Raw genomic sequence first — 12499 nt, forward strand, 5'->3', positions numbered from 1 at the left:
ATCCGTCGTTCATGAGAACTCAGGAGATCGACATGGTAGTGGTGTTTCCAGCCTCCTCTTATCCAGAGTTCCCTTCACTCTGAAACGCAGAGGAGCCAATGGGAGATCTGCTCACAAAACACTCACACCATACGTGGACCTATCACGGACCACTGTGGTCACAGGCATTCAAGACACACTAGACTCTCTTGCACCCAGGATGTGTATTGGGACCAGACATCCCAGCCCACATCCTGGCGGTGCACACAAGGCATGCAGAAGCCCGCGAAAGCATCTGTGTTTCGTGGGAAAGTACATGCCCAAATGAGGAAGGCCCCGGGTTGGCTCAACCTGGGGAAGGCGAAGGGGGCAAGACGGTCAGCGGGCAGGACAAAGAAGCTTAAGCAAAGAAAAACGCGCTTAAACAGCCAAAAGGAGCTCAAAACACAAAGAAACGATCCCTGCCACCAGTCCCGTCCGTGATTCACTTGCACTGTTCGTTATCAATCCAATGAGAGTTTCTAGGGCCTGTAGAGTGACTAGCGACCCAAGAGAGCAGTAACTTAGCTTACAGTGCCCTCTTGTGCCAAATTGCGCGAAAGCTGCAACATGAGGAAAAAAACTGTAGAAAACAACGTTTTCCGGTACCGACTGTCTTAAGGGCATGTCAGTTTCCCCGCAAGAATGGAGCGAAAGCCCAGAGGAGTGCGGCGGAAGCCTGCGGTTCTCTGGCAAAGTCTAGATCAGGGTGAAAATAACAGCTACAAGTTTAGGGGTTGCCACATGGAAGGAAAATTACCTACAATTTAGAAATCTTTCCTAACAGTAGTTTATCCCAGAGATGGTATTTAAACCTTGGGAAAGCCTAAAAGGCTTCCCTCTGTCACTGCACTGAGGTTGCTGGGTGACACAAATGAAAAGATGATGCCTATGGAGTGGTCTAAAACTCCATAATCAAAAGAAACAAACAGAAAACAAACAGAATTAGAAGTACAAAGTCCCAAAGGTCAGAAAAAGAGCTGGGGGTCTCTGGGGTAGAGAGGAATTAGCACATTTATGAGAATTCTTCCTAACTGCCATCAAGCACGAACATCCAATCATCCTGTGGGACTTGGTTTGGAAGAAAGTCATGGCAAACTCCCAACACTCACGGACTGGACAACTTACAACCATGAAACTACAACAGCTGGTCAAAGGGGCAACACACTCGGCAGGACACACCCTCAACGCAATCTTCGCCAAGGAAAAATCACCACCAATACAAATACTGTGGAGCGACCATATCATCCCATTGGTGATCAGACTACCAACTCAAGTCTGCATCCAACCCCCTCAAACTCACAACCACCACAAAAAGAAACTGGAAAAGCATCAAAGCAAGCAACCTATTCGAACAACTGGAGATGACCAAACCCTCAACTATAGAACTAAAGATGGCTGACCTAGACGGGAAAGCAGAGTTACTACACAAATGGATTGCTGATACAATTGATAAGATCACCTCGGAAAAACCATTCACCCCATCAAAAAAAGAGCAATGGCAAAATGGTTCACCACACCACTAGGCAGCATGAAAATGGATAACAAAAAGATGGAACTGGAATGGAGGAAAGAATAAAACCCAGACAAAAAATACTGTTCCAGAAACAAAACCGCGCATATAAGGAAATACAAAAGGCGAAGAGAAGGCATTATGACAGAATCACCAATGCCACCAACACACAAAAAGAAATGTTCAACATCATTAAAGAAATGAGAAACCCACCAGACTGCGACAACACCACAACCCACGCAGAGAAACTTTGCAACGACTTGGCAGACCACTTCAAGAACAAAATCAACGACATCCGACAAAACAGACCAACCACAACATTCAACCAATCGGACCCAACACAGAGCCACAGTACAAACTCCAAAACGTTCCTAAAATATCAGTGGAGGCATTTGTCTTGTTGGTAAAACACAGCAAGAAAACCGGATCACCCATGGATCCCCCCCCCCCCCCCCCCACATCTCCAAATCAATCCTTTCACAAGTAACGGCAACAGAATATTACATGAACCTCCTAAACCTCTCACTAGCAACAGGAACTGTACCAAGAGTCTTCAAATTAGCATATATCAAACCGCTTTTAAAAAACACAAGTGGCGACATAGACTACCTCTACAGCTACAGGCTGATTTCAAACAAAACTCCCTGAAACCTACGTATGCAAATGAATCCAAGAACACGTAGAAAAACACCACCCGCTAGATCAAGCACAAGTTGGTTTCAGACCCACAAGAGGAACAGAAACCGCACTACTATCCATCTGGGACGACCTAAAAACGAACGCAGACTACCTCAGCCCTGATTCTGCTAGACCTCTCCACAGCCTTCGACACAGTTAGCCATGACACCCTAACCAAAATACTAGAAGACATATGCATAACCAACATGGCACTACCCTGGATTAAATCATACCTAGCAGACATAACAGAAACTGTATGGATAAAACCCTTCAAATCCACCCCATGAGTAGGACTGGAGTGCCACAAGGGTCCTCACTTTCACAACTGAACTTCAACATCTACCAGATGCCAGTAATCAGAATCTTGAAAAAAATACATTACATGCTACAACTACACAGACGACACAGACGACACTCCAATCTACAAAATCGAAGACACTCAAGCCGATCATTCAACCCTAATCAAGTGTCTAAAAGAAGTTACCTGGATGAATGCCAACAAATTGAAAATCAACCCAGGAAAGACAGAAATCATGATTACATCCAAACACCAAGAGAACACCTACATTCCATGGCCAATGGAAATGGGAACCGCACCAACACCATCTAAGGTAGTAAAAGAAATCTGGGAGTCCAGATGGACAACACCCTAACCTTAGAACCGCAAATAAATGCAATCAAGAAATGCTTCTTCCTCCTCCACACGGCAAGAAGAATCCTACCTTTCCTCTCCTTCACCCACAAAACACTCACAATCGTCGCCCTCATCATGTCAAGAATCGACTATGCAAACAGCCTCTATCTTGGGATACCAGAATACCTCCTGATGAAACTACTACGGATCCATAATACAGCAGCCAGACTCAAACTATCCAGAAGAGACCATATCACTCCAGCCCTAAAAACATTGCACTGACTCGCAGTCAAACATTGCATCACCTTCAAAACACGCCGGGTAATCAGCGGACAAGGAGCTTAATTCCTACAAAAGAAAATCTACAAGCCAACGAGACTCCTCAGATCAAGCAACGAAATCCGCCTGGAACAAAAACCATACCTTAAGAACTTGGGGGCTCGTCCTTCTCCCACTTAGCCGCAGAAATCTGTAACATCAAACACCAACTAAATAAGATGAAGAATTCCAACCACCCGCCACATATGGATAGAGTAGCCTTGGCTAGTCAATACCGCGCACTGACTGGATTCGGAATGCTCTCTGGGCCAGATTTGAAGGGACGCACAAACGCCTGCCTGCCAGGCATACAGCAGGTGTCATGTAGGTGGCCGGGGCTGAACTTGGGTAAGGATATGAATGTGAATGGATGCCATGTGTGAAAGGGACAGTTAGTACCGGGCGGGCCAGATCAGGACGTAGAGATACTCTCGCACCCCACCTGGAGAGAATACAGAAATTCAGCACCTCAGTTCCAGCCAGCAATGCCACTTAACTAATCCACTAACAATTTCACCCCTCTGCATACACCTCAAACTCTAACGAAACAACCACAAGCCTACAACACAACAATCTGCACAAACTTCACTACACTGCAACAACAAAACAAACCGACTCGCACAACTACCACCGACCGTAAAACACCTCAAGCCCAGCCAACTGGGCTGAGGCTGCCAACAGCACATCACTGCTCTCTTGCACTTTTCCAGCTTATTCCCACTAGCTCACCCTTCCCCTTTTTGATTTCACAACGCCAGGGGACCACTCCAGTGGTGATAGTACGTGGTACAAATATCCTTTAACATGAACATCGTCTAGCTAGGAGTGCTGCAGGTTTCGGATTTTCTTTTTTTAAAGTTTCAACCGCAACTTCTAGGGAAAGTTTGACCTCCTGCCTTGTGATTTGTACTTTCATCGTATAAGGGAAGTATGTATGTGGTTTTTGCATAAGGAAGGACAGTCTGTCTGCCAGCTGTTTACGTATTTTCTATTTGGGATATGTCAGGCATTCCATATCAACTCTGACACGTTAGGGAAGCTGGCCAAATATTGGCTATGCTGCTGCAAACCACCCTGTACATGTCCTGTGGTTGTGAAGGATTGAGTCTTTTGCTGTATTTCAACCCTCAAAGGAAGGCATCAGAATTGTGATCTCAAAGGAACTTTTCATCAGCACAGTAAAAAAATACAAGGCGACATAAAACACATTCTATTTCACAACTAGCATTTGTCTCACCTTATAATATCTGCATATTCGCGATCCCGGCCTTTGCTGTCTTTCCACTTTCTGTACATGACAGAGGCATCAACGTTGGCTGGTGAGAAGGTATTAGGCTCATTCAGTAAGGAGATCACGCTAAGTAGAATTGTCCTAGACAGAGCAAGATAAGGGTTTTGAAACGTCAACCTCACAAGGAATACAAACATTAAGAAAGCCCCAGCGCACCAAAGTATAAGGAGTGTAAATAAAACAGTTGCAGTGAGCTCCGGTGAAAATGCTCCATAGTCCCCACTCTCCATCCATTAAGGTTTTGTGCGTTCACCAACTTTAAGAACTTTCAGTGGAGATCACACCTTCACCATGCAGGTGGCATTATTGTGCAACAGGCAGTCTGTGTACTTATTAGAACAACCCCAACTATCTACGACAGGATGTTAATACCAAGATCTCTAAGAGCACCCAAAAGGTTACATCTGTACTTCACTGATATACTACTCCTACGTTTTTGTACCAAGTAACTGAAAATACTGCACAACAGACCTAACCACTCATCACCTCTCACCATTGTTTGTGATTTATAGGGCTGATGGGAATTGTAGACCTCTTACCCAAGCAATGCAATTTTATTTCGGATTAAGACTTCGCAAATATGCAAAACCATTTCAAAAAGATATAAATATTGAGTAACCAGGCTCCAAATTATCAGTATTAAATGCATGTAATGCAGATGGTTCTTGTAAAGGAATATTCAATTTCTCTGTGCTACTGAAAATATTGAGTTAGAACACGTAGAGTTTGCGTTTTACCATATTTCTCCAAGTGTTATGGTCTGTTGTGCACTAACAAGAATTGACATGCAAGTAGGAGCAGATTTCGAAATGTATTGTGCAGCGACATTAGTGAAGAGTGGTAGGTACTAAATTAACAGGTTGGCCACTGCGGGGTGAACGCTTGCAAGCTGTTCACAGTCCAAGGTGGAAGCAGATTGAATCAGTTGGGAGAAGGAACAAGTTACTTACCTGTAACTATTGTTCTCCAGCATGGTTCTTGCATGGATTCACATGCTCATGAATATTCCCCGTCAGGCTGGGAATCCTTGGTTAAAGAAAAAACAGTTTGCCCTTCACTTACAAACTCTATTTCTCCTCTAAATCAATCACTGTCCTATGTGTCACACTGCCCCCATCCAATGACAGTCCTTGCCATAAGCCCCATCTTCAGATTTGGTAAGCACAAAGTGGCAGTATGACCAAGAAGAAATGTAGAGGGATAAGAGGAAGAATCCATGTCAGACCCATGGTGGAGAAGAACTAGTTACTCTTACCTTGTAACGTTCTTTCGATGGGATGTTCCTCCGACGTATTCCTTATCTTAGATATAAATCCTTCAGCTTTGCTGGCCTCGGAAAATTTTTTTCGCCAGAGGGCGCTGCGCGTCGATGATCGCCGAGTCGATGACCCTCGACGGCCTCCGTGCCGACGTCGACGTCATCCTGCCTATAAAGGCCGCGCGCAGCGTCCGTTGCTCAGTTCCGTTTTGTAGTCCCCAGTAATGTTTTTGGATTAGACTAATCACCTTGAAGGAGCATAGGCTGCAAACCCACAGGAAGTCATACTGCGGGGATGGATGGGAGGGTCGATAAGGAATACGTCGGAGGAACATCCCATCGAAAGAACGTTACAAGGTAAGAGTAACTAGTTCTTCGAAGGGATTGTGTCCTCCGACGTATTCCTTATCTTAGATAGACTCCCATAGCAGTGGTATTGTGACTGGAGGCGGGAGTAATAAAAGTTATGTTACCCTTCCAGAATGGACAGAGTGTAACACAGCCTTGCCGAATCTAGTTTCTTGACTAGAGGAGGAATCCAGGCTATAGAATTTGGTAAATGTATGTGCGGACGACCATGTGGCAGCCGCACATATATCTCGAATTGGCACCCCTCTTTGAAGGGCTGAGGATGTTGCGATACCCCTGGTAGAATGAGCCCTTAGATTTTGAGGAGGCTCCTTTCCTGCCAATTTGTAGCATTCCAGAATGGCTAAAATAATCCATCTGGAGATGGTTTGTTTTGTTATTGGAAGGCCCAACTTATGTCCTGCATAACCTACAAAGAGTTGGTCTGCTTGTCTGATCTTAGCCAATCTGCTGATATAGAAGCTCAAGGCTCGCTTAGGGTCCAGCCTGTGCAGTCTCTCTTCCTCCTTCCCCGGATGAGGAGGAGGGTAGAAAGAAGGTAATATAATCTTCTGAGTGATGTGAAACTCCGAGACTACCTTCGGGAGGAAGTTAGGCTTCACCTGAAGAACAACTTTGTCCTTGTAAAAGATTGTATGTGGAGGTTTACACGATAAGGCTTGCAACTCGCTAACCCTTCTAGCAGATGTCAATGCTATTAGCAAAACAGTTTTGAGGGTGAGAAGCTTCAATGAACAAGAGTGTAGTGGTTCAAAAGGGGCACCCTTTAGGAAGTTTAAAATTAGGTTTAAATCCCATAAGGGAACTTGAAAAGGTTTCGGGGGATAAACATTAGTTAATCCTTTTAGGTATTGTATTACCAATGGAATTTTGAAGTATGAAGGCTCCTCTGCAGTGCGCTTAAAGATTGATAGCGCTGCGAGATAGCCCTTAATTGTGCCAACCTGTAGGCCTGAATTAGCCAGGTAAAGTAAGAATGACAACACCATAGGTGTACCACAAGAAAAGGGTTCAATATTCTTTTCTCTGCACCAGCTGCAAAATTTGTTCCAACGGCAGCGGTATAGAGTTTTAGTTGCCGGCCTTCTGGCCGAAAGCAACACCTCCATAACATCATCCGGAAGGTCCCAATCCTTGTACCTCAACCTTTCAGACACCAAGCGTGAAGGTTGAGGGTCTTGATGGCTGGATGGAGAACCTGACCTTCCTTCTGCGAGAGAAGATCCTCTCTGTATGGCAGTCGAATTGGAGGGCAGATGGACATGTCTAGAAGGTCCGGGTACCACGTTCTCCTGGCCCAATCCGGGGCAATTAGGATCATGGTCTTCCGAAACCTTCTCAACCTCCTGATCATTTGAGGAATGACAGGGACCGGAGGGAACGCGTACAGAAGTGGGAACTCCCAGTCCACTACGAACGCATCTCCTAGAGCTCCTCTCGGGGGAAATTCCCTTGAGCAAAATCTGTCGCACTTCCTGTTGATACTGGTGGCGAACAGATCCACTTGAGGGGTTCCCCAAAGGGCGAAGATCTCTTGAAGGACTTCCTGAGCTATCTCCCACTCGTGAGAGACTGTGCTCTGCCTGCTCAGAGCGTCCGCTGTCAAGTTCTTCTCTCCGGCTAGGTGAATTGCCGATAGAGAGATTCCTTCCTGAATTGCCCAAAACCAGAGCTGCATCGCCTCTCTGCACAGTGGTAGTGAGCCTACGCCTCCTCTTTTGTTGAGGTAGTGCATGGCCACTGTATTGTCCGTCATTATTAGGACGTTTCTTCCCCGTACAGACGGCAGAAAAGCCTTCAGCGCTAGTCTGATGGCTCTCAGCTCCAACAGGTTGATATGTAGTCTGGACTCCGATGGAGACCAACGACCGCTGATGGTCAAGTCGTTGGCGTGAGCTCCCCACCCCGTGAGTGAGGCATCCGTGACTACTGTTATCTCCGGCCATGGTTGCCAAAACATTTCTCCTTTCAGGATGTTCTCCCGACAGGCCCACCACTGAAGGTCTCGGGCTACTTTGACCGGGATCCGAAGGAGATCTGTCATCCTTCCTGAGAACTGTGACCACTGAGTTCTCAGTGCCCACTGGAGGGATCTCATTCTCAGGCGAGCCTCCGGCACGAGGAATATGCAGGATGCCATGAGGCCTAGCAACCTCAGAAAGTCGTAGGCTGGGAGATATTGGGCATTCTGAAATCTGATGACCATCTGCAGAATATCTCGAGCCCTCACCTCTGGTGGCAAGGCTTTTCCCAGGGAAGTGTCCAGGACTGCTCCAATGAATTGGAGTCTCTGTGATGGTATCATCTGTGACTTCTTTAAATTGAGGGAGAAGCCCAGCTTGTGAAGGAAGTGGCAAACATAATCTAGTTGTCTCTGAGCCTGTTCCGAAGATACAGCTCTGATCAACCAATCGTCTAGGTAAGGGTAGACATGAATCCCTTCCCTCCTTAGACTTGCAGCCACAACCGACATTAGCTTGGTAAAGACCCTCGGGGCGGAGGTTAGCCCAAATGGCAGAACTCGAAATTGATAATGAGAGCTGCCAATTGCGAACCTCAGGTATCTCCTGTGCCTGGGATGGATCGGCACATGGAAATAAGCGTCCTGGAGGTCTAGAGATACCAACCAGTCCTGAAGCTGGAGGGCCTGAAGGATCTGAGAGAGAGTCACCATCTTGAACTTGTCCTTTCGGAGGAATTTGTTCAATTCCCGTAAGTCTAAGATGGGTCTCAGTCCTCCGTCCTTCTTCGGTATTATGAAGTAGGGGGAGTACCAACCCTTGTTCCTTTCCGCTACAGGTACCAGTTCTATGGCACCTTTCTCTAGCAGGTCTAAAACCTCCTGCAAGAGGAGCGGATCTGGAAGCTTCAAAGGGTTGTTCCCCGGTGGATGACTCTGAGGGATATGTAGGAAGGGCAGGCAGTAACCTTGGGCTACTGTCTCCAGAGCCCAAGCATCTGACGTAATAGCCTGCCATTCCGTCAGATGGTGAGTTAACCTGCCCCCTACTGGTGTTCTGTGAGGGGAGACCTCAGAGTGGTTTTGAAGCGGCTGATGCAGTTGCCGAAGGTAAAGTGGCTCCTGCTCCTGCGGGTGCGGCTTTCTTTCCCCTACCCCGTCCACCACGGGTAAATCTTCCTTGGCCTCTTTGAGCCGGTCGTCCCCTGCCCCTTCCATATGAGGAATAGTAACGAAAGGACCGTCCTCTCCACGATGATCCCGAAGGACGAAAGGTATTCTGACGGATAGCAGCTCCCAATGACTTGGCTGCTGCCTTGGACGTTTGCAGTTTCTCCAAACTGTCATCCGCCTTCTTTCCAAAGAGGGTAGAACCGTCAAAGGGCATATTCAAAAGCCTGGTCTGCACGTCAGAGGCAAAACCAGACTTCCTCAACCACGCATGCCTGCGGATTGTGGTACTTGCCGCCATGGCCCTGCTGATACTGTCAGCAGAATCTAGGCCAGTTTGTAGGGTCTCGCACATCGCATCTTTACCATCCCTGATGATGTTTAAAAATGCGTCCCTTTCCTCTCCTTCTTGGAGGCAGTCAGCCGCTGATGAAGCGCACTCCCAAAGGGTGTGGCTGAACCTAGCGAGCGTACAGGTCGCGTTAATAGACTTTAACGCCATGCTACAGGCAGAAAAAACCTTCTTAGCCATGGCATCATATTTTTTGTCATCCCTATCCTGCGGAGCAGTGGGGTATGCAGATGTGCTGCCTGATGAGGTTGCAGCCTGTACAACCAAGCTCTCAGGAGTAGGGTGTTTTGACAAATATTCAGGGTCAGAACTAGCCACCCTGTATTTTGTTGACAGTTTTTTATTTACTGCCGGGATAATTTCTGGCGTTTTCCAGTTTGTCAAAATCCTTCTCTGTAGAGCAGAGTGAAATGGAACCACAGGATCCTCCTGTGGGCCCTTGTCCAGTATGTCAGTGAGATCATCCTGCTGAAAGGCAGGAGAAGGTGCAGACCAACCCATAAATTCTATGATTCTAGACATCAGAGCTCTATATGGAGTCTCCGCATGTTCTCCTGGGTCTGGTTTGATAAATTCTGCTTCAGGAGAAGTGTCCAAGCCACTAGCTTCCTGAAGTGCATCCTGAAGATTTTTTAATCTTCCTTCCTCAGAGGCGAAAGTCTCTGGCTCTGGTGATGTGGTCCTCTGTAAATCAATATCTTGGTCTGAATCCTCCCTTTCCTCAAAAATCGAGGTTAAAGGGGGATACATTGGTTTTTGGAATGGTATAAACCCCATTTCCAATGCAGAAGGAGCCATCATCACAGGCCTTGAAAACGTCGATGTCGTCGACACCGACGTGAAAGTACTCGAAGGCGCCGTGAAAAGCGTCGAGAAATGTGTACTAGGCCTCGAAGAACTCGAAAGGATCGGAGTCTTGCTCGAGAACGACGTCGACGTTCTCGGCGTCGAGTCGGAGGTCTTTTGTCTAACCGTTGGCTGTGGAGTAGCCGTGGTTCTTTCCTTCACCGGCGTCGATATCGGCGTCGACGTCGGCGTCGACTCGATCGACTGATGCGCCGATGAATCCTTCGACAACGGCGTCGATGGCGCCGACCTCTGTTTCGAAGGAGTTTTCGACGATGGCGTCGATGATGCTTTATCTCCCGATGGCTCGAGGCGCTTTCGGGTTGACTTTTCCGCCGGGTACTGCGACTCGCGGCGTTTAGATTTTTTGGGTTTTTTACCCGGGGTATCACCCTCAGCTGTCTTCGAGGGGGACGAGGCCGCTTTCTCGAAGACGCTTAGCATCTTTTTCCTGAATTCCTCCCACTCAGCTTGCGAGCTGCGTTTTGTGGGGCAATGAACTCTCTCAGGAGAACTCGACGAAGATGACGAAGGGGATCTCCTACGTCTCTTCTTCGAGTGTCTCGATGTCGACGAGTGGTGGGAGTCACTTCGTGATCTAGATCGAGAGTGTTTTTTATGGTGAGGAGACGAACGTCTCGACTCTACCGAAGAAGCTTTCGAGGAAGTTAAAGTTGACCTACCTCTCTCGAGCTTCCCCCTACGCTCCTTCAAGGCTTTCGCCGTCATGGAAAGGCATTCCTCACACTCCGAACTCTGGTGCGTGATTCCCAGACACCACAAACAGACCCTGTGAGGGTCCGTCAACGACATTTTCTTCCCGCAGTCTCGGCACTTTTTGAAACCGGACCGAGGGGTCGTCGGGTCGGAGGAGGATGCCATCGATATCGAGGTAAATAGTAGTTATTATATACGTTATCTTGACGAGAACTGAGCAACGGTGTTCCGAGGCACAACGAAGCGCGGAAAAACGGAACTGAGCAACGGACGCTGCGCGCGGCCTTTATAGGCAGGATGACGTCGACGTCGGCACGGAGGCCGTCGAGGGTCATCGACTCGGCGATCATCGACGCGCAGCGCCCTCTGGCGAAAAAAATTTTCCGAGGCCAGCAAAGCTGAAGGATTTATATCTAAGATAAGGAATACGTCGGAGGACACAATCCCTTCGAACAATAGTTACAGGAAAGTAGCTTGTTCCTTCTCCAACATGGGGTATGGCATAGATTCACATGCTCATGAATAACAAATACATAGCAGTACAACATTACACAACAACGGAGGGTGGCAAGGCTCAACAGAAGAAATTACACTCTTACCTCTGGAACAGACAACTCAAGCGAACAGGTTGCATAGCACTGCTTGGCCGACTCTGGGCTCCTCTCTGGAATCCCTGTCGACGCAGTAGAACTTTGTAAAGGTGGGCATGGACCTCCACATAGCAGCCCTGCAGATGCCCAGCAGGGGCACACCAGAGAGGAAGGCAGTCATTGCAACGATCGCTCTGGTGGAGTGGGCTCTCGGACGGCCCGGCAGTGGTCGGTTCGCCAACCGATGAGTGCGTGATGCAGCCAGAGAGCCACCTTGAGATGGAAGCCATGGTCAAGCTCTTTGTTTACGGGACCAAAGTTCACGAACAGTCGAGAAGTCTTCTGAAAACTGCACGTGTCATGTAGAACTTCAGGGCACAAGCAACGTCCAGCGAGTGCAAGGCCCTCTCAGCCAGGGACAAAGGCTTTGGGAAAAACACAGGTAACACCAAAGGCTTTTTGGAGGTGGAATTCAGATGGAACCTTCGGAATGAGAGGGGTGCAACCGCAACACCACCCTCGACTTGCTGAAAGTCAGATTAGGCGGTTTGAAGGATATGCCTGGTTCTCACCCACCATCCTGGTGGAGTTGATGGCCACAAGGAAAGCCATTTTCCACGAGAGGACCAAGAGGAGCCTGATGCATAAGATTAAAGGCTTCCCCCATGAGCCTGGTCAGCACCACGTGGAATTCCCACGCCGCAGGCAGAAGACTTCGCCGGCAGGAAACATCGAAACAGTACTTGACAACGAAGATCTTCTACTTGACAAGGAAGATCCCCAGG

General features: G+C 47.8%; 1 protein-coding gene across 2 annotated transcripts in view; it reads right to left on the bottom strand.

Annotated features, from left to right (window-relative positions):
• The window catches only part of CDC34 (cell division cycle 34, ubiqiutin conjugating enzyme), a 211409-nt gene that overhangs the window by 71593 nt on the left and 127317 nt on the right, over nucleotides 1–12499 (bottom strand). For both annotated transcript variants that reach the window (XM_069647949.1, XM_069647958.1), the window contains exon 4: nucleotides 4399–4533. In XM_069647949.1, coding sequence (XP_069504050.1) covers nucleotides 4399–4533 — 135 coding nt within the window. The remainder of the gene's footprint in view (nucleotides 1–4398; nucleotides 4534–12499) is intronic.

Source organism: Ambystoma mexicanum, chromosome 1p, assembly GCF_040938575.1.
Source record: "Ambystoma mexicanum isolate Mex_15411 chromosome 1p, UKY_AmexF1_1, whole genome shotgun sequence".
Taxonomy (NCBI): Eukaryota; Metazoa; Chordata; class Amphibia; order Caudata; family Ambystomatidae; genus Ambystoma; species Ambystoma mexicanum.